Source organism: Mesoplodon mirus (assembly GCF_964341445.2).
Source record: "Mesoplodon mirus genome assembly, chromosome: 2".
NCBI classification, from domain to species: Eukaryota; Metazoa; Chordata; class Mammalia; order Artiodactyla; family Ziphiidae; genus Mesoplodon; species Mesoplodon mirus.
In genome coordinates, this window is record NC_138977.1 from 11,978,163 (window position 1) to 12,001,035 (window position 22,873).

General features: G+C 36.7%; 1 protein-coding gene across 5 annotated transcripts in view; it reads left to right on the forward strand.

Moving 5' to 3' along the window:
• Window positions 1-22,873, forward strand: part of INPP4B (inositol polyphosphate-4-phosphatase type II B) — an 880,599-nt gene that overhangs the window by 749,709 nt on the left and 108,017 nt on the right. For all 5 annotated transcript variants that reach the window (XM_082610957.1, XM_082610958.1, XM_082610956.1 and 2 more), the window contains one exon: window positions 10,363-10,566. In XM_082610957.1, the coding sequence (XP_082467083.1) occupies window positions 10,363-10,566 (204 nt within the window). The remainder of the gene's footprint in view (window positions 1-10,362; window positions 10,567-22,873) is intronic.

Genomic DNA, 22,873 nt, shown 5'->3' on the forward strand with positions numbered 1-22,873 from the left:
TAATTATTTTCTAATACTATGTTTGCAAATTCACTATCTATTCTTCTGAAGTGACCAATCTGCTAATTCCACCCAGTGCATATTTTTATTTCAGAAATTATATTTCACCTTTCTTTGAGTTCTATGTGATTCTTTTTTTAATTTTCCTTTCTTTTCTCCTCATCCTTTTTATATGTTTCTTTGCTTTGATAAGTAAGTGAGCATATTTATTTGTTTATTATTATTATTTTTTAATTTATTTATTTTATTTACTTATTTTTGTCTGCATGGGGTCTTCGTTACTGTGCGCGGGCTTTCTCTAGTTGCAGTGAGCAGGGGCTGCTCTTCGTTGCGGGGCGTGGCCTTCTCATTGCGGTGGCTTCTATTGTTGCAGAGCACAGGCTTTAGGCACGTGGGCTTCAGTAGTTGTGGCTCGCAGGCTCCAGAGCGCAGGCTCAGTAGTTGTGGCACACAGGCTTAGTTGCTCCGTGGCATGTGGGATCTTCCCGGACCAGGGCTCAAACCTGTGTCCCCTGCATTGGCAGGCGGATTCTTGACCTCTGTGCCACCAGGGAAGCCCATGTGAGCATATTTATAAGTGCCATGTTAAGGTTCTTATCTACTAACTGCATCATCTCTGTCATTTCTGGGTCTGTTTCTATTGCTTAATTTTTCTTCTAGTTACAGGTTATATTTTCCTGATTCTTTGTATGCTTGGTATATGCTTGTTGAATGCCGGGGGCATTCTGAGTTTACATTCTTGTTGCTATATTTTATTGTATTCTTTTTAAAAATGTTGGGTTTTGTTTTGGTATGAAGTTAAGTTACTTCACACCAGAAGGACTCAGTAAGATCATTTCAAACCTTATTTTTAAGCCTTCTTAGAGTGAATCAAGAGCAGCCTTTAATCTAGGACTAAGTTAGCCCCACTACTAGGACCATGCCCTTCTGAGGGCTCTATGCAGTGCTCTATGTGTGACAAAGTCTTCTCACTCTGCTGGTCAGGAGATAAACCATTCCGAGTCCTGTATGACCACCAGGACTTATTTTGTATGCTTATTTCTCACACTTATCTCCCTGGATTTTGATAGTTTATTCACATGCGTATGCAAATCAGTACTCAGGTAAAGATTTTAAAGCACCCATTTACAGATGTCCAAGGCTCTTTCTGTATGCAGCTCCCTCCTTTTTGGTACTCTGCTCTGCAAATTTCAGCCATCTTGGCTTTTTCTGAACTCCACTTTCTGTCTCCTCAACTTGAGAAGTTGCTGTTTGGCTTCTCCCTCCTTGTGCTGCAGCCTGGAACTGCCTCTAGGAATAAACTAGGCAATTATAAGGTCACATAGTTTGTCATCTTCCTATGCTGCCTATTTTCCAATGCCTAAAAACCATTATTTTATACATTTTGTCTAGCTGTCTTTTTGTCATTTGAGAGGATCCATATTACCCTACCATGGCCAGAAACAGAAGTTCTAATTCCATGTATTTTATGTATAAGTATCATTCTTAATATTATTTTACTTTCTTACCTTTATTTTCCTTGTTTTTAATATTCTAATAAACACAGTTTTGTTTTTATATAACAGTATTTATTCCACCAATTAAATACTTACCATATGAGGGAGACTATGAAAAGGAGAAACATAAGTTCTAATCCTGAAATTTCACCTTCATTTACACTAGTTACTTTCAAGTTCCCTTAGAATTTAGTATGTATGTATGTGTGTATATGTAGACACATACTTTCACCAGCTATAAAAAACAAATGAAAACTCACTGAATTCTTCTACTCAATTTGGGATTGAGAAAGAGTAGTGGAAGTGAATAAACAATAAGAAATTCCTTCTCAGTACCTAAGTAAGCAACATAGTCAATGTTCTGTATATAATATATATCTTCAACTTCTTAGCATACTGACTTTCTGGCATTGTTATTAAGGAAAACGGAACATTTCTTAAGAAAATCCTGAGTTAAGTTTTAGAATGGAATGCTTGTTTCTTTCTTTGAATACAGCAGAATGCTTTGGTATACTATGTTAAGGTTGAAAAGATACTAGGAATTGGAAGGTGTTGGGTTTTCTCAAATATATTGTGAGCAAAGCCTCTAATATTTGTGACCAAATCCTTTTTCGTTGTTGTTTACCATTTCACAACTGCCGTATTGTGAAATAGTCCATGCTTTTAATTTCTTAGACTGTAAAATTAATACTGTGTAGTATTTGTCATACAGCATTGAGTACAATACCACACACAATTAGGTGCTCAGTACTGTTTTGTGATGAGCATAATAATAATGACTTTCTAAACAAGGTCTATCAATCTCTATGGAGTGGAGACTATGATGGGCATTTGAAACTAATGTCACACATATATCTGAGTAATGAGATACATGCCTACATTTGTGTCCTTACGTTTTCATTTTGAATTTCTTTACGTTACTTTTCTCTTTCTCTCTCTTTCCTTTTTTTTTGTCACAGTATTGTATAATTTTAGTCTAGAAGAAAGGAAAATGCATTTTTTTATCCCACTCTATTATTAACCTTTCATATCTTATGTTAAAAATTTGGCTTATGCTTTGTTTTCTCTGTTGGGATTAGTTATGTAAAGTCGGAGTTTGTCTTTTTCTATAAACCTACATCATAACATTAAATAATTCTTTAATATTTTCATAAACATATGCAGCAAATCCAGTTATCCTTCAGAAGATTCTTTTTTTAAGAACTATTTTAAAAAAACAGAACAACTTAATTGAGGTTGTACACATTAGGATATGAAAAATTTATAGTAAATTTTATTGTGAAATTTCAGTTATGTCCTATGGTTGAGTTCCTAAGAAAACAACTCAAGAACTTATTTTCCAAACATGTCAGTTCAGATTCATTAAAAGAAACAAGGGGACTATCAATGAAGAAAAGACCTATTCTCTAATCCACAGTGTGCAAGTCCCTGATCTTAAACATGAGATGATTTTAAGTTAAATCTTGCTAATATTAAATTACACTAAAATTTAAGATGCCACTAAAATGATTTATCTTTTATGCTAGATTCATGGATCATAGTTTATTTTAAACCATGAGCTAGTAACTGTCTTCATACACTCTGCAAAACTGTTAACTTAGATACTTCTTTGAAATTCTGGGCATGAATTCTTAAAGAAATGCATGGCTTGCAAATTTAACTTTAAAAAATGCTCGTGATTTCGAGTGTTGACAGATTTCTTAGTAGACGAAGCTTGTCTACTCAGTAACAAACAAACAAACAAAAAACATAGGGAAAAAAGTTGGAGCAATGCTGAATTAAAGGAGGAGAAAATACATGCCCTGCCACGCTCCCAAATCACTGCAGCAATATGTGAAAGATGTATGAAATGACAAATCCCTGTCCAAGGCACAGGAAGAATATAAATACTGCTCTGAAATCACCACAGTGGTGTTCTATTTGCTAGAATCTTCTGTTTAGGTGAACCCAGGAAAACCTCACCTCACCTACAAATCCAAAAAAGAAATGAACCAAAAAGAAATTCTATTATTTTACTGTATGCAACACCCTCCTCTTTTTTTTTTCCTTTTTCTTAGCCATAACATATTCATTGACTATTAGACATATTCATTGACTATTAGAATACTTAAGTATTGTTGAGAAGTTTGTCTAAAAATTTTTTTTTAATTTTTAAAAAAGGAAATATCAAAACATATATTGCATGGAGGATACCAGAAAGGGTTTCCATTCTGGAGTCAACCAGACCTGGGTCTGAGCCCTAGTTTTGTTTGAATCCTGGGTTGACTTTATGCATGACTTTGCACATTTTTTAAACTTCTCTGAGCTTCAATCTTTTGCTTTGTGAAATGGAGATAACATGGACCCACAGTTTGAAGGTTAAGTGAAATAACCTAAGTCACTAGCAAAATATTTGACAACATAGGTAGTTGTAAAATTTGGGTCAATTTTTTCCTCCCTTTTCTTGATGGAGATACCTGTTCTGGCATGGAAGGAAGGTTGCATTTTGAACTGGAAGTCTTGGGGTTTGATTTTTCACTTTTTAATTTATTAGACAATTCACTTGACCTTTCTGAATATATATTAGCTATTTTTTTCTGAAAATATATACTGGTTATATCCTATGAGAAAAAATATGTGAAAATGTAGACTTTAAAATGTTAAATAAGGGCAAGGTATTATTATTATTATAAATTAACATATCTGAGTCAAAAATATATACAGATATAGTATTCAGGTTTCTATGAATCTGTTCTTCAGGGACTCAAAGAACTACGCTGTTATCTTATTCTAAAATATTACCGTGAAAATTGTCTTTGGTCAGTTTCTTCAAGAGCATATTCATTGGAAGTATCTCATAATAAATTTCAAGATGTCCTCAGAATGCAGAGGTTACGAATGAGTGTACTGGAATTGAACTCCAGGATACTTGACTTTGCATTTCTATTCAAGCTGCAACCAGAAAAAAAAAGAAAAGAAAAAAAAGGGCACATGTGCAGAGGAACACAAATGAGAATTGTAAAAGACTTCTTATTAGACACTATGCAAACCAGAAGATAATGGAGTAACATCTTCAAAATACTGATGTACATAAAAAGTTACAATTCCATATCTAGAGAAGATGTCCCTCAAAAATAAAGGTGAAATAAAGATCATTTTAGACAAAAACTGTGAGATTTCATACCAGACTTGTACTATGGCACATTTTAAAGGAAATAATCCTTTAGGGAGGAAGGAAATGATACCGTGGAAGGAAATGATACCATGGAAAATTTGGATCTACACAAAAGAATAAAGAGTGCCAGAAATGGTATTATGTGGACAGAATTTTAAAAATCAAAAGTTTAATTTACTTAAACATATTTACTCTTTAAAACAAAAATGATATTCATTTCATGGTTTGTAACATATTAGTGTAAGCACAGATATATAGATCAACAGAATAGAATACAGAATGTAGAAATAGACCCATACATATGTGTTTAATAAATTTAGACAAAAGTGCAAAGGAAATTCATTGGGGAAAGGATATCTTTTTAACATATAGGGCAGGAACAATTGGATATCCATATGCAGAATAAACCTTTCCTTATGTTTACCTCACACTTATATAAAAATTGATTAAAAATGGATCATAGACCTTAATATACAAGCTAAAAGAAAGAAACAAACAGATAAATAAATAAACATCTAGAATACAACATAGGAGAAAATTTTTGTCATCTTGGGGTAGGCAAAGACTTCTTAGAACACAAAAAGCATGAACCAAAAAAAAAGTGATATGTAAGACTTCTTCAAAATTAAAAACTTTCAAAATTAACAACTTTCATTAAAGTTTTCAGAAGACACTATTAAGAAATTGAAAAGGCAAGTCATAGACTAGGAGAAAATATGCGTAAAATAGGTACCTGACAAAGGACTTGTGTCAGAATGTATATTCTTACAACTGAATGATAAAACAATTAAAAATGAGCAAAAGAATTGAAAAGACATTTTACCAAAAAAGACAGATGGCAAATAAGCACATGAAAAGATACTCATCATTATTTGTTATTAGGGAAATGCAAATTTAAACTAAAATGAGGTACCACTAACCACCCACTGGCATAGCTAAAATCGAAAGGGCTGAGCATAGGAAAAGTTAGGAAGGATATGGAATAACTGGAACTTTCATCTATCACTAATGGGTACACAATTGTTGGCAGCTTGAAAAACAGTTCATCAGTGTCTCATAAAGTTAAAAGATATATATATGAGCTATCCATCTCACTCCTAGTTATTTACCCAAGAGAAGGTCTGTTCTGTAGGTACTGACAAGGTTGTTAAGGGCGGAAGGCCTGGAGGTTTGCTTTGTGAAGATCATCCTCAGAGCCATAACTAGGCTGAGTAAGGACAGAGAGATTTGAATTATTGAGCATCACAATATCAGTAATGCTTTTGGGGAGCTTGATAAAATACAAATTCTGATTCAGGAGCTCCAAGATGGGACCCAGAAGTCAACATTTTAGTGTTGGCGACCTTGGATAACATCCTGAAAAAAGAAGAGTTAAAGAAAAGTATATCAACCAGTAAGAAGACTATGGAAATAACAACATGGAATGCAGAAAGGATATAACCTAGGATTAGCTGTGGGGATATAACATAAGGGTCAATCTTTGAAATTATTGAAAATATCTAACTACTAGAAATTGATCACTAAACCAGAAAATAAGTATTACTGAAAATGATCCAGACGTTTGGACTCAGAGTTGCTGAGTAGTAATGATACCACTCAGATGGAAAACAGGGAAGAAAACATTTATTTGGAAAACTTGAGGGCTTCCCTGGTGGCACAGTGGTTGAGAGTCCGCCTGCCGACACAGGGGACATGGGTTTGTGCCCCGGTCCGGGAAGATCCCACATGCCGTGGAGCGGCTGGGCCCGTGAGCCATGGCCGCTGAGCCTGCGCGTCCGGAGCCTGTGCTCTGCAATGGGAGAGGCCACAACAGTGAGAGGCCCGCGTACCGCAAAAAAAAGAAAAAAAAAAAAAGAAAAACTTGAGATGGGGCTGGGACTTCTCAAAAAGCTTGCAGATGGAAACCCTTGACCATGCTGATTCAGGAGGTAAGCAGAAATGGATTTTGAAGACCTTGGCATAATAAAAAATGATACTTGAAGTTATGGAAGAAGGGGTTACATCACCAATGGAAAAATGCTTTTAAGAATGTGGTTTAACGCCCCTTGGGGTCCACTTACCACATTTTGAGTGAGCAGGGGATTATGAGTCAACAGCAGAAACTGAAAAGGTCAGTCAAGAAAGAGAAGCATAAATAGAAGAGTACAGTTTTCAGTGAACTCCCATAAGGGTTTCACAGATAGGCATTGTAATTTTGTACATACTGAGGAAAAGTTGTTATGTGATTTAGCCAAGGTCAAGTGGATAATTTATATAAGCTGCCCAGATGTCAGGTAACTCTCCTGGCTGAAAGTTCAATGTTCTTTGCTTTAGGGAATGTTAAACACATATCAATGTACTAATGTCAAGTATAACACTATGAAATAATTAAAGCATATCAAATTTTAAAATAAGCAGGATTCTTTTTTTGCCATATACATGACTACTAAAATGATAATTACTTGTTTATGGTATTTTGTATTACAGATGAGATTAGGCATGGCCTTGAATTTTTTCAGTGACTCTAAGGAAATTCTAATAGAATGGGACTTTGCTTAATTTGTTGAGTTCTCTAGTTTAAAAGAGTGTTTTTAAATGAACATATTCTAACTATTCCTCTGGCATTAGTATTCAGGAAACTAGGAAATGTATCCCCAGGAGAAGTAATTTTTAGTAGTTTTGTACTTGCAGATAATTCTGTGTGTTACTTTGAAGGATACTTGTATGAGCATATGAGTTGGACAAATGGCAGAAAGGCAAGAAAACATTTTCTTTTCTTTTTCTTTTTAAAATATAGAACAAATGAAATAGATCTGCCTTGGGTTCAGAGTTTATGCTTTTTTACTATAATCTTACACTGATATTTTAAATTAATTGCTTTGCCTATCCTTACAATAATATTTAGTCAGCCTTTTTTCTTTCATTTATTATAGTTGGAGCTAAGTAAGAAAAGGACAAAGGCTTTCAGAACTCTGAGTCAATAGGCAGCTCAGAGAGACATGGTCACCTCCTTCCCTGATGCTTAACTTCCCTGGTATTATTTCAGTTGTAAGAACAGCAACATACAGATGTGTTGGGATTGTGTGACTATATTAATCTCTTCAAGCTGATTTATTTTGATGATAAAACACCTGGGTCTATATTGGTCTACATTTACCAAGTAATACCGGTCAAGAAAATTAAGATTTTTTCCAGGTCAGATGGAAATTGCAATGGAATATTTTGCTATTTTCCAACAGAATACGATTCTATGCACAGGATCTGGGTGATCCAGAGAGTTTCCAAGGAGTCAGATACATGTTTCAGTATACACACAAAGTAGAAGATCAGCTTTTATTGTGTTTGTTTAAGATTTTGTGCATTATATTCAGCTACCCTCCCTCAAAATTCTAGGTTGTAAAACTGCAAGAATCTACTGTATTATCTCCCATGTCTTTGGTGCTAAATCAACCCAAATGAGATTTGAGTAAATTAAGAAGAAACTCTGTGTGTGCTTGCTATGGGAAGAAATAGTGGTGATTACAAGAACCAAAGGAAATTTCATTGGGTTTGAATAATATTCAGCTACATAGTAATTAGTGAGTGTTATGGAGACTGGAGCTATAGTAGCAGGAAGTCAAAGAAGTCAAGCTGTTCTGCTCCAAAAATAAATCAAAAGAATTTATTGAAACTATCAAGAAATAAATAGTTAGGTTAAGCTGAGTGGAAGTAAATTCACATTTTTAATATTTAAATTCACATTGACAGACACATCCATGCTGTCTGGAAAATTATGTAAACAGCATGTTCCCCCATTTTGCCATAACTATACTGACTTGTACTGTCTAGCCAACTTTTTCATCCATTCTTTTAATTTAAAAAGCTCTGCCTTATTTTTATTTTCTTAGTTATTATAAAAAATATTTTCCAACCTCTTATTCTAATATAGCCTCTTTTTACCATATTTCTTGTCTACTTACCTTCAAAGTGCCTTCAATATGACTAACAGATTAAAAGAGTGTTTAAAACATCCCTTAAAATTTCACAGGGCAGGGCTTCCCTGGTGGCGCAGTGGTTGAGAGTCCGCCTGCCAATGCAGGGGATACAGGTTCGTGCCCCGGTCCGGGAAGATCCCACATGCCGTGGAGCGGCTGGGCCCATGAGCCATGGCTGCTGAGCCTGCGCGTCCAGAGCCTGTGCTCCGCAATGGGAGAGGCCACAACAGTGAGAGGCCTGCGTACCGCAAACAAACAAACAACAACAACAAAAAAATTCACAGGACAGAGAGTTAACATCAGCAATTGCAGACACAATTAACTATGAGAGCTGGTAGATGTTCAGAACACATGGGGAGCCAGAGTCAGAGAAGAAGGGGAGAAGGATCGAGGCTGAGGGTCATGGTGGATGGTGTGGAGTGAGGGGAAATACTACTGAATTTGATAGAAAACTTTGACTCTGTTCCCTTGTGCTGCCAGTCAGCAGTCTGCCCTAGAACAGATCATCACACTTTTTTCATAGTTTTTTTATCTGGTTAGTGAAGAGGTCCACTCAACTCCCTTCTAGATCTAGAATTTCATGATCCATTGCAAAGATATAACTATGCAGATACGACAGGGTCTTATTAATTAGGTGCTTATTTTGCACTTGGTTTAACTGGTTTTCTGTAATTGTCCACACTCACAACAGGGAGATTCAGAGACAATTTAGTAACAATGATTGAGCATGGCACTGCTGACTACATATTGAGAGAGCACCAATCAATGATTACCTTGAGTTACAGCATTGGTGAAGACAGCATTATATCCAGGAGTGTCTCAGTAAATGATCTGTGATTCAGAATAATGCTATGGGTTAAAGGGCCCCTTCCCAACAGATTACAAAGCATAAATATGTTAACATTGTGGGTCAGTGCTTGAGTTACTTCTCTACTCTTTGAACAGATTGGTAGGCCATGTGTGTGTTGAGTGTACTATAATACAGAAAATCAATTACTGCACCCTGCAGTGTATAACAGGGTGAAGCCATTAAACATTTCATCAGGAAATTGCAGAGTACAGCTGTAAAGTTCTTTATTGTTGGAAAGCCATCATTACGATAGTACTTACTAGGTGTTTACCACCAGCTTGTAAAACCCACATGGCAAGTTTCTTAGTAACCTCGTTAACACTGAACATTACTGAAACCATTTGGTGGAGGAGACAGTTTAGAGGGTAGTATTGGGGAATAAAAGCCAAATGTTTTCATGGAGAAGACTGCCTATGTCACCTCTACTGCTGAAATCTGTCCATGATGCTAAAAAGAAAAAAAGGTCTCCTGCCTCTATTTTTTTTTTGAAGAGATATGTCATTCTTTAGCCTTTAACTCTGTTTAAAATCAAAATAAACATAGTCTGATCACATTTTCTTTAAAGGTGTATTTGGAATTACTTAAAAGGCACAGCAGGGAGATGGTATGGTGTTCAAATGATAATCCCCCATGAAATACATCTCCAAAGACAGGATCTGGAACTAAAAGAGAGTGGGCTGAGGAGACAGATGGTGTTTACAATGCATACAGAACCTCAGCATTAACTTTAGAATAGGACTCAAGGCCTTGGCGGAAACCCAAACCAAACTATTTTCCATTGATACGTATGAATCATTTTCTCTCTCTGCTGCCTGCACTTTTTCCACCATCCACACCACTTAAGTGTCAGCAGATCTGCCACTGACCTTTTCAAAGCTCTGTGCTGAATCCCTGTCAATTTCTTTCCAGACAGAGCTTTTCGTACATGCCTTCAAGGATCAGCTGGTCAGAAGTGCCCTTTTAGCACTTTACACTGCCAGGCCAGGAGGTGTCCTTAAGAAGCCGCCCTCTCCTAAGAACAGCACAGAGGAGAGCAGTTCCCAGGACCCACCCCCGCCGATGAGAAGGCAGGACTCCATACCGCATCATTCAGACTACGATGAGGAAGAGTGGGTAAGTTTTTTATTTTATTTTTTACACAGCCTGCCTCTCCGTGTCTAGTCCTGAAAAGTAGAGCAAGAATGTTTAAAAAAAACTCTCTGCTTTTCATGAAAACAAGTTGGAGAGCAGTCATAATACAGATTGTGGATAAATAGGTTACATTTCTCCTCAGGGGCAAATGATAAAATGAAAGTTTTATTCCTGATCACATTTACTTGACGTGAAAACCTATTTACTATCAAATAGCTTCTATATATAACATATACATTATATATATTTTATATACATATAATACAGTCAAAGAATAAATATCTCCAAGAAATGTCATCAAAGCAAGGATGCCACAGTTGCAAGACTCTATAATATCAATACTTTTCCTTATTTATTACCAAGATAATATAAACCAATCATTAAAATTGTTGTTTAGATGAGTCAATAATCATCCATAATCTACTCCTTAGATGCAACAAGTATTTTCATTGGTGCAATCCAGCGTGTAAGTTCTGGACACACTTGAAAAAGTGTTAACATTTATATGGCAGTGGACACAAAGATCTCTTAAATCCTTCTTGTTCATGGGTTCTATTATTTTTTAAAAAAAGATGTTGCTCCAGGTGACTCTAAAATTGGCAGGAGAATGGCCACATAAAAGCATCTGAAAAAATAACTAGTAAAGACACATAAACCGAAGAAGCCAACATGGTGATAGGAACTGTAGGTGGGCAGAATTAGACAGGAGAAAATCAAGGTTTCTCTCTCTGGGTGAGAGGGAACAGTGTGTTTTTCCTGAATCAATGCATATTCATTATCCAAGAACCTTTTGAAGTCTATGCACATCACACACACACACACACACACACACACAGAAGGAAACGCTTTACTGTATCATACGTTAAACCAAGAAAATGCTGTAGTATGCTAGCTGTATTAGATGTTAAATAGTTAACGATTACTTTTCCTGCCACCCTAAATTTAAAAGTGTTTGGGTAGTAAATTATTTGAAAGGCTCAAGCCTCTCAAAAAAATTGCTGTCTGAAGCGCTGTGAAGTGGTACCTGCTCTTTCTTTTGATAAAATTTCTATCACAGGAAAGACAGAGCTGGGCTCCATGAGGTAAATGCTGAATAAGTATTTGTTGTTGCTGCTTAAGATTGCATTTCTCCCACTGCATCATTTTCAAAAGAGCAAATCTAATATTTCTTCCTTTTACTGTCACCTTCTTCTTCAATTTATTCATAGCTCCAAGGCGTGCATACCTCTTAACCTTTCTGAAGTTCAATTTTTTTCAACTGTAAAGTGAAAATAACAGCACCTGTTCTGTTTAGCTCTTAGTGTGATCCTAAGATAAATGATTTACCTGTGTGATAATGCCCCATGACCTGGAAAAGCCCAGGCCAATGCATTGTATTACTTTAATAATATTGCTGTATGTTTTCTTTTATAAGATATGTAAATTATATAATTTTATTATGAGGATCAACACTACTCCTTGAGATAAATGGGGAAATGGGGTAGATCATAAATTCGGAATGCGAATTTGAAAGAGTTTGGGTAGATATAGAACTTGTATTTCATTTAAATAAACATACAGTAAACTTTTTTTTTTTTTTTTTTTTTTTTTTTTTGTGGTACATGGACCTCTCACTGTTGTGGCCTCTCCCGTTGAGGAGCACAGGCTCTGGACACGCAGGCTCAGTGGCCATGGCTCATGGGCCTAGCCGCTCCGCGGCATGTGGGATCTTACCAGACCGGGGCACAAACCCGTGTCCCCTGCATCGGCAGGTGGACTCTTAATCACTGCACCACCAGGGAAGCCCTACAGTAAACTTTCTGACAAATGATTGCCATTTTTTATTAAGTCGAGGGAGAGTTTTGGAACTGGGTATCTTTTGTTTTCATAATTTTCACCTTATTTTGTTATGCAAATACACTCCCACACCTCACTCCCACACCTTCCACTCCCACACCTCACCCTCCTCCTGTGGCTCCAATCGCCTCTCCTTCCCTCCCTCCTTTTAGATAACTTTTGAGAACTTCTATATCCACAGGTGCTCCGAAAGGGAAGATAAGTCAGATCATTAGGTCCTAGAGCTCAGAGTCTAGTGGTAGATAAAAATATGTTAATAAATAGTTAAAATGTTGTGATAGGGATGGAGAGAGACAGGTGGAAAAAGGTTGGCTCTGCTAACGTGATTTCAGATCAGCATTTTAAATACAGAACCTTTTTATGATGGGAAAAGAGGGAGAGAGTAGGAAACATGGCGAGTTGAGGTCTGTGGTGAAGGATTTGGTGCAGTGGGTGTTACTGAGACCTTGTTCTGCTTGGGTCACTGTGCCGCGTGCTGGGGAAACATAGGTGACCCCATGGCTGCGAGGGCTCCATGACCTATTCAGGGCTCTAGAGACATCAATGGCAATGCCAGTGCAATTTAGGATTATACACAGGATGAAGTGGGAGTCTGGTGGTCAGGATGGGATCTCCAGAAGTAATTCCTGAGATTTAAATGTGAATATAAGTTAACAATATGAGAAAGAAGATGAGGTGACCCTTTAGACAGGAACACTTTAGCTGACATAGGTTGTGTGTGTGTGTGTGTGTGTGTTAGTTGCTTACTTGTTTTAAAGGTCATGAAATTGACTGTGTTTATTACTCCAAAAGCCACCTAAGAGGCTTAGGAACTGAGAGGCTATTACTGATAGAACAAGGTCCTTGCAAAGAAGAGAAGATGATCAATTCAAGCAGGCAGGTGGAGGATGAGTCCTGGGCAGAAGTGTGCTCCTCAGCTGAGACCGCAGGGAAGGTGTAAAAATGGATTTTACTCTTGTGAGGGTGCGTGGGCCTGGATGGCTTCTTTGTTCTTGGCTTGAAATATTTTTCTCCAGGTTTACTGAGCTATAACTGACATATAACACTGCATTAGTGTCAGGTGTACAACAAAATGATTTTATACATATATATAATCACCACAATATATTTAGACATCCATCACCTCATAGGATTACAATTTTCTTTTCTTAGGATGAAAACTTTGAGACCCATTCTCTTGGCAACTTTCAAATATACAGTACAGTGTTGTTGACTATAGTCACCATGTTGTACATTAGATCCCTAGGACTTATTTATCTCATAACTGGAAGTTTGTACCTTTTGACCACCTTCACCCATTTTGTCTCCCCCTCTTTACCTCTGGCAACAACCGATCTACTCTCTGTTTCTATGAGTTTGTATTTTTTAAATTCTGTGTGTAAGTGAGATCATGGTATCTGTCTTTCTTTGTCTGACTTATTTCACTTAGCATAATGCCCTCAAGACCCATCCATGTTGGTGCAAACAGCAGAATTTCCTTCTTTTTTATGGCTGAATAATATATATATACACACACACATATATATGTATATATATATATATATATATATATATATATATATATATATATACATCACATTTTCTTTATTCATGCATTTGTTGATGCACACTTAGGTTGTTTCCATATCTTAAGTATTATAAATAATGCTGCAATGAACATGGTGGTGCAGATATCTCTTTGAGACAGTGATTTTATTTCTTTCCAATATATACCCAGAAGTGGGATTGCTGGATTATAAGGTGGTTCTATTTTTAATTTTTGGAGGAACCCTCATACTGTTTTCCATAATGGCTGCACCAATTTACATTCCTACCAACAGTGCACATGGGTTCCCTTTTCTCCACATCCTCGCCAGCACTTGTTATCTACTATGTGTTTGATGACAGCTGTTCTAACAGGTGTGGGGTGTCTCTCATTGTGGTTTTGATTTGCATTTCCCTGATGATTAATGATGTCGAGCACCTTTTTGTGTCTTCTTTGGAAAAATGTCTGTTCAGTTCCTCCGCCTCTTTTTTAATTATGTGTTTTGTTTTGTTTTTGGCTATTGAGTTATATGAGTTCTTTTTGTATTTTAGATATTAACATTTGAAAAAAATAGGAAATTCTAGTGCTTGTGAGGGCCGGCCAATATTCCAGTAGGAGTCTGCATGGATGCTGGCTCACCTTCAGTCATTCACTTGGGAATACCTTGGTAGGAAAAAGTCTGCCTGATTTTTTTTTCCAGTTGATGCAGGAGTGCCTTCTCAGTTTCCCAGGGTTTTTTGGTTAGGGTAGGGTAATAATGATCTGCATCTTCCTCTTTACCTCCTTTCATACAATTTCTGAATTTCTTCCAGAACTTACTATTTCTAGAAAGCATATAAATGCTCTGATAAATTTATCACAATTACAAGGAAAATCTTTCCCACTCAGAAAAGTTACTTCTAACTCTCTTCTCCTAATATAATTTTACTCTATTTGCAAACAATAACCAAGTTTGATTGTTATATAACATTTTTATTGACGTTCCTTAGCAACCACTTTCTATTACAAATATACCTTTGTTGAGAGATGGAAATCCCTTATTTTAAAAAATTCACCAAAGTCATAACCATTTAACATTATTTTCAAATCTTTATCTAACTTTGAAAAGTTGAGTAAATCCAAAGGCTAATTAGAAATGCCTTTAGAGACTGTGCTATTAAATAAATTGGAAACATAATTTTGTGTACCACTTTTCTTAGTTAATTAAGTGTTAGAAAAGTTTCAGCACTGATTACAAGTCTAGTCAACTTCCTGAAATAATTCAATGTTTTAAACAATTAATTTAATTGGGTTTCTGTGACATACAAAAATATTCTCTGGTCACGTAGGTTGATTTAGGTTTGCACATAAGATTAAAGTAGTTCCATTTTACAAAATCTGTTTTATTTAATTTCTGGTAGGGACTGCAGGTTTAACAACTACCTAACTTGAACAACTGCATTTAGCTTCTAATAATAAATATTTGGAAAGTAAGTTCATGTTAGTAAATTACTCTTGAGTTCTACTGAGCTGATGCCTATAAAACACCTTTCTTTTGGCGGTCAGGAGAATCTCTGCTAACTATCAGTGTGAGAAGGTTCTTTCTCTGTTCAGCTTGTTTGTTGGCAAAATTGATGACATATGAATCTGGATAATAATTATCTAGTCAATAAGGAAGAGATTGAAACTAAAATGATCACTGACCAAAAAAAAGTCTGTTATTTGCTGAATTTTACTTATTAAATAATTGAGAGCTTTAAAGGTTTATTTTCGTGAAAAGTTAGTAAACAATTAAACCCCAGAGGAATATTGGGATTTTATGACAAATCTGTGCAAAGAAATAGACTAATATCGCATTCTTCATCTTTTAGCTGGTAAAGATGACATATTGCTTTTCTGTCACTACATCTCTACAACAGATGCTTCCAACAGCTGGGATTCCAAGATTAGTTTGTCCAAAATGTGAAGGCATGTCAACCAACCAAGTATTAAACTGACCCAGTTTTTGTGGCTTCCAGTAATTATGCTGTTCTCTAGAACACTGTGATTTAACTTCAACATTACTACACTGACGGGTTTGGGGCTAAATCTGCCTACCCTCATTCAGTAATTGTTAAAGAAAAAAGATACACTTCTGATCTTCTATATTTTGATCCATTCCAGCAAGGTGCAGGACTAAGAAAACTGTTGTTATTATTTAGCCATATCCCAAACCCATTTTTTAGTTGAACTACATTTGTATATCAGGCAATGATTCAGCATCCAGATTAGCCACTTAATTTTCCTTCTTCATGTTGTAAGTGTAAATCAGATTTAAAATTAGTTTCCATTCTTAAGCTAAGAGAACATTTGCTATGTACTATTATGGCAAAATGTGTTTATGTCACATAAGCACAATAGATGGTTCGCATTAATTCATATACGTTTTCAGTAATTTCATAGTTTATAGAAACAATAGCACAAGTTCAGTAATACTTATGTCACACATCCTTTGAATAAAGTCTCTGTACAGCCTGAAAAAAATTGTGGTTTCCCTGTAACTCAGTATTCCCAAAGATTGAATTTTGGAATAAGACTTACATCTTTCTGGTATGTTCTTTACCAAATTCCCACAGTTCATTTTCTACTACACCTTTCTCTAATGATGCGTAGAACAAATATGAATGTTTCAGTTTGACAGGAGTATTGATAGAGCTATTTATATTGTCAACATTGGTAGCAGTGAGTATACATGGCTGCAAAATATTACTAACTGTTAAGGACAAAACTTATCTAGCCAGTTTCCTCCTCCACAAACAATCAGCAGTGATCTGTATTCTCAACTTCTCTTGCCAGATTCTGTCTCCATCTTAGACCTTACCTCTAGGGAAAATAGTTAAGGTCCTGCATAATGCAGAGGTATCTATGTAAATTTATATTCCAAAGCAATTCTGTTCATTTCTCTGACTGGCTAGAATTATGCTATGTGAAACCATTGACCTGATCTTAATAAGAAGGAAATAAATCATTCTCATTTTTTAAAAATAATGAATTCTTATAGACAACTGGATACTAATCTGTGATTTACCTTTTCTAAAGCAATACCTTACGACTTAGTTACGTGAAGCAGTAAAATGTCCACTAAAATATGGCCATTTGTTTCCAAAGTTTCTGTGATTGATACACAGATAGAGATGTATGTATATATACATATGTATGCATTCAACTCCAAAACATTTTGTATAATAAAGCATTATTCTTGCACCCCATGATCACACAGCCTCGTGAACGCTGAATTATAATCAGTTGTTTATATATGTTTTTTCCATGTGCTCATCAACTTTACAAACTCCCAAAGGGCAAAGACAGTGTGGTGCTCACTTTTGTGTTTATGTCCAGAGCACTTGCCCATAAAAGGTACCCAATGTTCATCTGTAGAATAAATTAATGACTTTGAAATTTCCCCTCAAGTTATTATTCTTGTCTAACTTCTTATTTGGCTGGAAACGGAACAATTAAATTTAATATAACTCTGCGCCATGTCAGGTACCTTTTCCTCCATTAGAATTCATGAATTTTTTGGAGGATTTTCTTTCTCTCTTCCAATCAAAAGTACTCAGTTAAACCCCTCTCTCCTTAGTGGATATTTCCCAGAGTCATAATCAACTCTGAGGTGACTGTTCCAAGTCATCTTCACAATTATCTTCAAACATAGAAAGTGGTGAAAATTCAGGATGGACACAGAACATCATCAGACATGACCAAGGTTAAGCACATGAGGAGTTAAGGCTTCCAGCAGCTTCCAGAAACCCAGTGGTGGTGATTTTCATTTTATTTGATTATTCATGTGCCGATTACAAAGGGCCTGGTTACACAGAAATAATTTCAGATGTTTACCGGCAAATATGAATTGGAAGCAACTATTTTCCCCTTGTCCCAGCTCTTTCTTTTTTCTTCCTACGTCACGCCTAATAGGGTTGCCTGGTTTTGTTAATCTTGCTATGACGAGGGGACATTGAAAGCATCCATTCTCCCCATCAGAAAGGCCAGGGAGAATTAGGCCAGTTGTTCTCTGTATGGCAATGGTAAGTGTTCTGGCATTTGTTTTCCTGATGGATGGGAAACCCTCCTGACCTCCTCCAGTCCATTTCACCCAGGAGAAATGTGCTCCGAATACTTATCTGATATTAAAGTCCACAGAAGGTGATTAGGCAGAGTTCACGACTGTCAAAATGTACAAATGTTCTATTCCAATAAAGATGTTAAAAAAATTTTTTTTAATAGATAAAGAGAAGAAACGCCAAAGGAGACCTTTATGGGCATGCGTATTCATGAAATCCTACCAATTTCTAGATTTTCCCACATGCAATTAATACATTCACCTTCAGCCCCCTGTTTTATGGCACCTAATACAGTGTTTTATACATACCAGTTCAATATATTTTTCAGAATTCAAATAAGTGAACGGATGTATTTGCTGAATCAGCAATTCATCTTCCAACTCAAATTAGTGTTTTTAACAGAGATATTTTCTTCTTATTCATGAAATGGTGATTTTCCTGTGGTTTTATAATGGATCACATCATCTCCCTTGGATACTTTGCTGATTGTTACAATGCCTGGTTCAGTGTCAGATAGTTTGATATACCTGTATATAATGATTATGCAAACTTGCATACACACACTTTAGAAATTTATGATTACATTTAAATCAAGTGCCCTTAAACTTTAATACATTCTGATGTGAATAGTGAGATATTTCTAAGTAGAAATTTTTGAATACACCAAATTTAATGAATAGTTAAAAGAATTATCGAGGTCTATACAGGCAGACTATTGTCTTGCTATATCAGGGTACATTCAGTGAAAAAAAAAATCAATCCTGGAAATTGGTTGCATGCAGCATGCTCATTAACGTCATATAATTCAACCAGTTGTATGACTATTTGATGGTGTGTGGCTGACACACAATTACCAATTTAAAATTAAAAGCTTTAGTCAATCAGTGATTTATTTTTATTTATTATTAAACAAAAGCTTTATTTCATATTTTCACTGAATTGAAAGCTTTAGCTTGATGTGACACATATTAGGGTGAACTCAACCATTCAGAATATGAGCTTAATTCTAACTTCAATTTGAAGATACATGTGCTAATACTTCTTATAGTTGTATCTTAATTTATTTTTACTCCTAAGTAGCAGGCTATTAAGTCAACCAACAAATGTTAATTAAGCATCAATAATGTGAAGCAGTGCTATAGGTACTTGGGGGAAAACAAATTAAGCATAAAAAATGGATCCTGACCTCAACAGCCATATCATCTAATTCAAGTGAATGGCCAGCACTCATAAAACAAGCAGAGATGCTATTGAAAGGTATTCCCAGAGCAGAGGTGGTTATGTGATACACATTAACAATGTCAAAAGGATTAAGAGAGAAGTTATGTGAAGGTTGAAGAAGATGAAAAAACCATTTCTTCCTTCCTTTATTTTTCTTCCTTCCTTCCTTCCTTCATTCCTTTATTCATTCTTTTATTTACTATCACCTGGTAAGTACTATGACCTGAGGATAAAAGGATTAATAAATAATAGGCATTTCCCTCATAGAGCCCACTGTCTATTAGAAAGAAAATAAAAGTTAAGCAAAGAGAGAGTAGCATGAATAGTTCTTGGAAATGGTGAGACTTGAAAGGGTGAGAATTTGGATTGATGGAAGGTAAGGGAGAAGGCACTTGAACCCTAAAAAGCAGTATATATGTCAAGTTAGAAATATTAGTTCCTCCAAGGTTTTCTTCATAACTTTGATGTTTAGCACTCAGCAGGCAGGTAGCAGATGCCCAGAAAATATATGTTGAGCTAATCAGCAGCATATTTCTAGGACAGCAAGGAGACTGACCTGGATGAAGCTTTCATTTTGAAGACTAAAGAGAAATATGTAGAATTATCTAGGTCGACCCAACGACAGAGGTGCCTCTAGGCTGAGAGAAGAGTGAATACTTGCTGCAGTCCTAAGCCTGCTTTTGATCAGAGGAGAGATGGCATGAGCCTGATGATCAGTGAAGACAAAGTGTAGACCTGATCATGTGAGAGCTAATCGTATAGGTCTGGGCAAGATCCAAACCAGGGACTGTGGAGAGGTCACGGCTGGAGAAACAGTGGCTGACCATCTGAGTCCACTCGTGTAACTAGGTGCTGAATTTCAGGGTGAGGCCAGCAGTGTGTTCATTGGGAAGCCAAGGTCAGGGATTTTTACATGAGTAGGTGGGTGAAATGAAGCAGCAGGATCAATAAGAAGCAAAGGTTGGGGAATCTCACTGAATTATGGATGCCACATATCTGGCTATTTTTAGTGGACATGATGTATGTGTATGTTTATATGTGTGTGTGTGCAGGTATGTGTGTATTATGCAGCTTGGGCCATATGTGTGCCAATTTGTACCATAAAGTATTTTATGTACAACTCCTTTCACCTAAAAGTCTGGGTAAGGCTAGGATTCAGAGAGCAGAGCTATCAAGCTATGGAAACAGCAAAGGTTTGCAGTGTGGAGGAACCAGGCCAGTATAGCGCAGATTGCCCTCAATCAACTCAAAGACAGACTGAACCTTCTTTTTAAAGATGAGATTGGCCTTGTTAATTTCCTAACTGGTTCTAATCAAAGTGTTCAGAAATTGGTAATGACAAGTGACAAATTGTGCATGGAGATAAAGATACAACAGGGCCCTCCTATCAGCTCTGGTTGAGCCTTTACATTCTTGCTGATCAAAAGTTGTCCCTAGAAAAGTTGATCAGCTAAGCATTGCTGAACTTTTTTTTTTTTTTTTTAAAGTTAACTGCTGATCCAAAGCAGTCCGGATGTCTCTTGATGCCACCAAGGTCATAAATGTGTGACATGCTGAGTAAGCACCATATTCCCTGCCCTCATGGCTCACTCTGGCAGGTGTAATGGCCCCCTGGCTACTCCTGGCTACATCCATCAAATGTGTGCATCTACTGCCACTGGGTTTGACCTGCATGTTAGCTTAGGTCCTAACCCAGAAATAAATAAGAACCAAGATCAGCACCTGACTCAGAATGGAATAAATATTGCTGCTCATTCCCCCACTGACTTTTGCCCTCATTGCTGAGCCAAAGTTGACAGCGACTTCACCTTCAAGAATTTGGGTTGTATTAAGATCAAGGACAACATTAAGCTCCATTTAATAAAGGTTAAACTTTAACCCACCAATTTTCCATTACTTCCTTCAATAGCAGGCTAATGACTGCTATTTGGGGGGTGGGGGGAGCAGGGGGACAGCCCAGCAATCTTCTTTTCTGATAGGTTGTTTTTGTGTTGTTTTATTTGGTTGTTGTTTTGTTTTTGTTTCTAAACCTTTCATGTGGCTGAGGGGTTAAACAGAATCTGGAGACTGATCATTCTTCCCTGGCCTGAAAAGGGGAGGGGTTGGATGCACCATGTAGTGCAGCCACATTCTTATGCTTTGATTGTCTTCTCCCCCCTAAGCAGCCTTTCCTCTCATGATTTTAGTAGGGAAGAAAGTTGAGTAGGTTCCAACCATACCAGCTATCTAAACAAAAAGAATCTCCTAAATGCACTGACCTCATGAATAAAAAATCATCAGAATGAGAATGGAATTTTGCTGGTTATTTTCCTCTGTGCATATGTTTTCACAGAGACACTATAGAAAGTGGCTTGTTTAGGATAGAAGTCAGATATTCAAGGTACATCTTCAAGAATCTTTGCCTACCCATTTTTAGCATCCTAACTCCAAAGTAATTATCTTGCTTGGAATTAATAATAATTCATAATTATCTCCTACAAAGTGAAGTATCACCTTTCCTCCCTGTAATGCACTCCCTGTTTTATATCCCAGGCTGATGAATGGATCTGGGGCCTTGATGCTAACACTGTCCTCTATTAGTACTGGCCACTTATGTCCTTTGACCCAAGCTGACTGATCCATTAGCCAAGTGATTGCTCCATCCGTGATTACATGATACTGTTGTTTTCAGACTTAAGGGTACATGGGACCAGCCTGTCCTTTTTCTAGAGTAATCTCTTAGTTCAGAATTTGCCATTGGGCTCGTTTTCAAATCTCAGATAACCAAAACCTAATCTTACTCCTGTGAGGTGACACACACCTATACCTGGCCCTTCCTGGGCTCCCTCTCCCCAGGCTTCCTCTGTCTGGCTTGTCCCCAAAGTTCTAGTAATTTCATGAAGAGCAATTCCTACTGGGTACCAGAATGCTGTGGGAAACTATAGGGGAAGAATCTAGTCTTTGGAATCAAAATGGAATTTCTAATCTACCATTTTAATATTGAATGTTATTCAACATCTCTTACCTGAAGTTTCCTCATCTCTAAAAACTAAGTTAATAATATTGACCTTATGTGATGGTTTTTGAGAGTTAAGTTAGCTAATGTTCATATACCAGTTGAATATAAATAGCAACCCTCAATCTGCCTTTGGGTTGGAGTCCTCTCTCTCCTCCTCCATCCTTTGCTCCCTCTTTGTCTCTCTCTCTGCCTTTCTTCTAGGCCTTCTGCAGTGTAGTGAGGACACAGCTCTCAAAAAAGTCGTAGTCTAATGTGAGAGACAGAAAAGTAAATCAGTGACTTGACTTTGTTGATGCCATAAAAGAGAAGGAAGCAGTGTCTGGCAAAGCTCAGTGTTCTCTCACCACTAGCTGGGCAGGATCTGATCTCCAAAAGATAAAGAACAGAATGGGTCTGCTTGGGGTCTGCTGCTGTGTGTGCCTCCAATAGAGTATTTGATTATGCATGAATCATGTATTGGTGTTGCACGAGAATCTGCTCTATTTCTCACCCCCAACAAACATACTCCCAGCTCATGTGTCCTCCAAGCATTTTCATGACTTAAATGTTTTGCTACCATTTACCACATAACCCTTTACTATATGATTGTTGGTTTTGGTCAGTGAACATGCTTGACTTTGTTCCTCATGC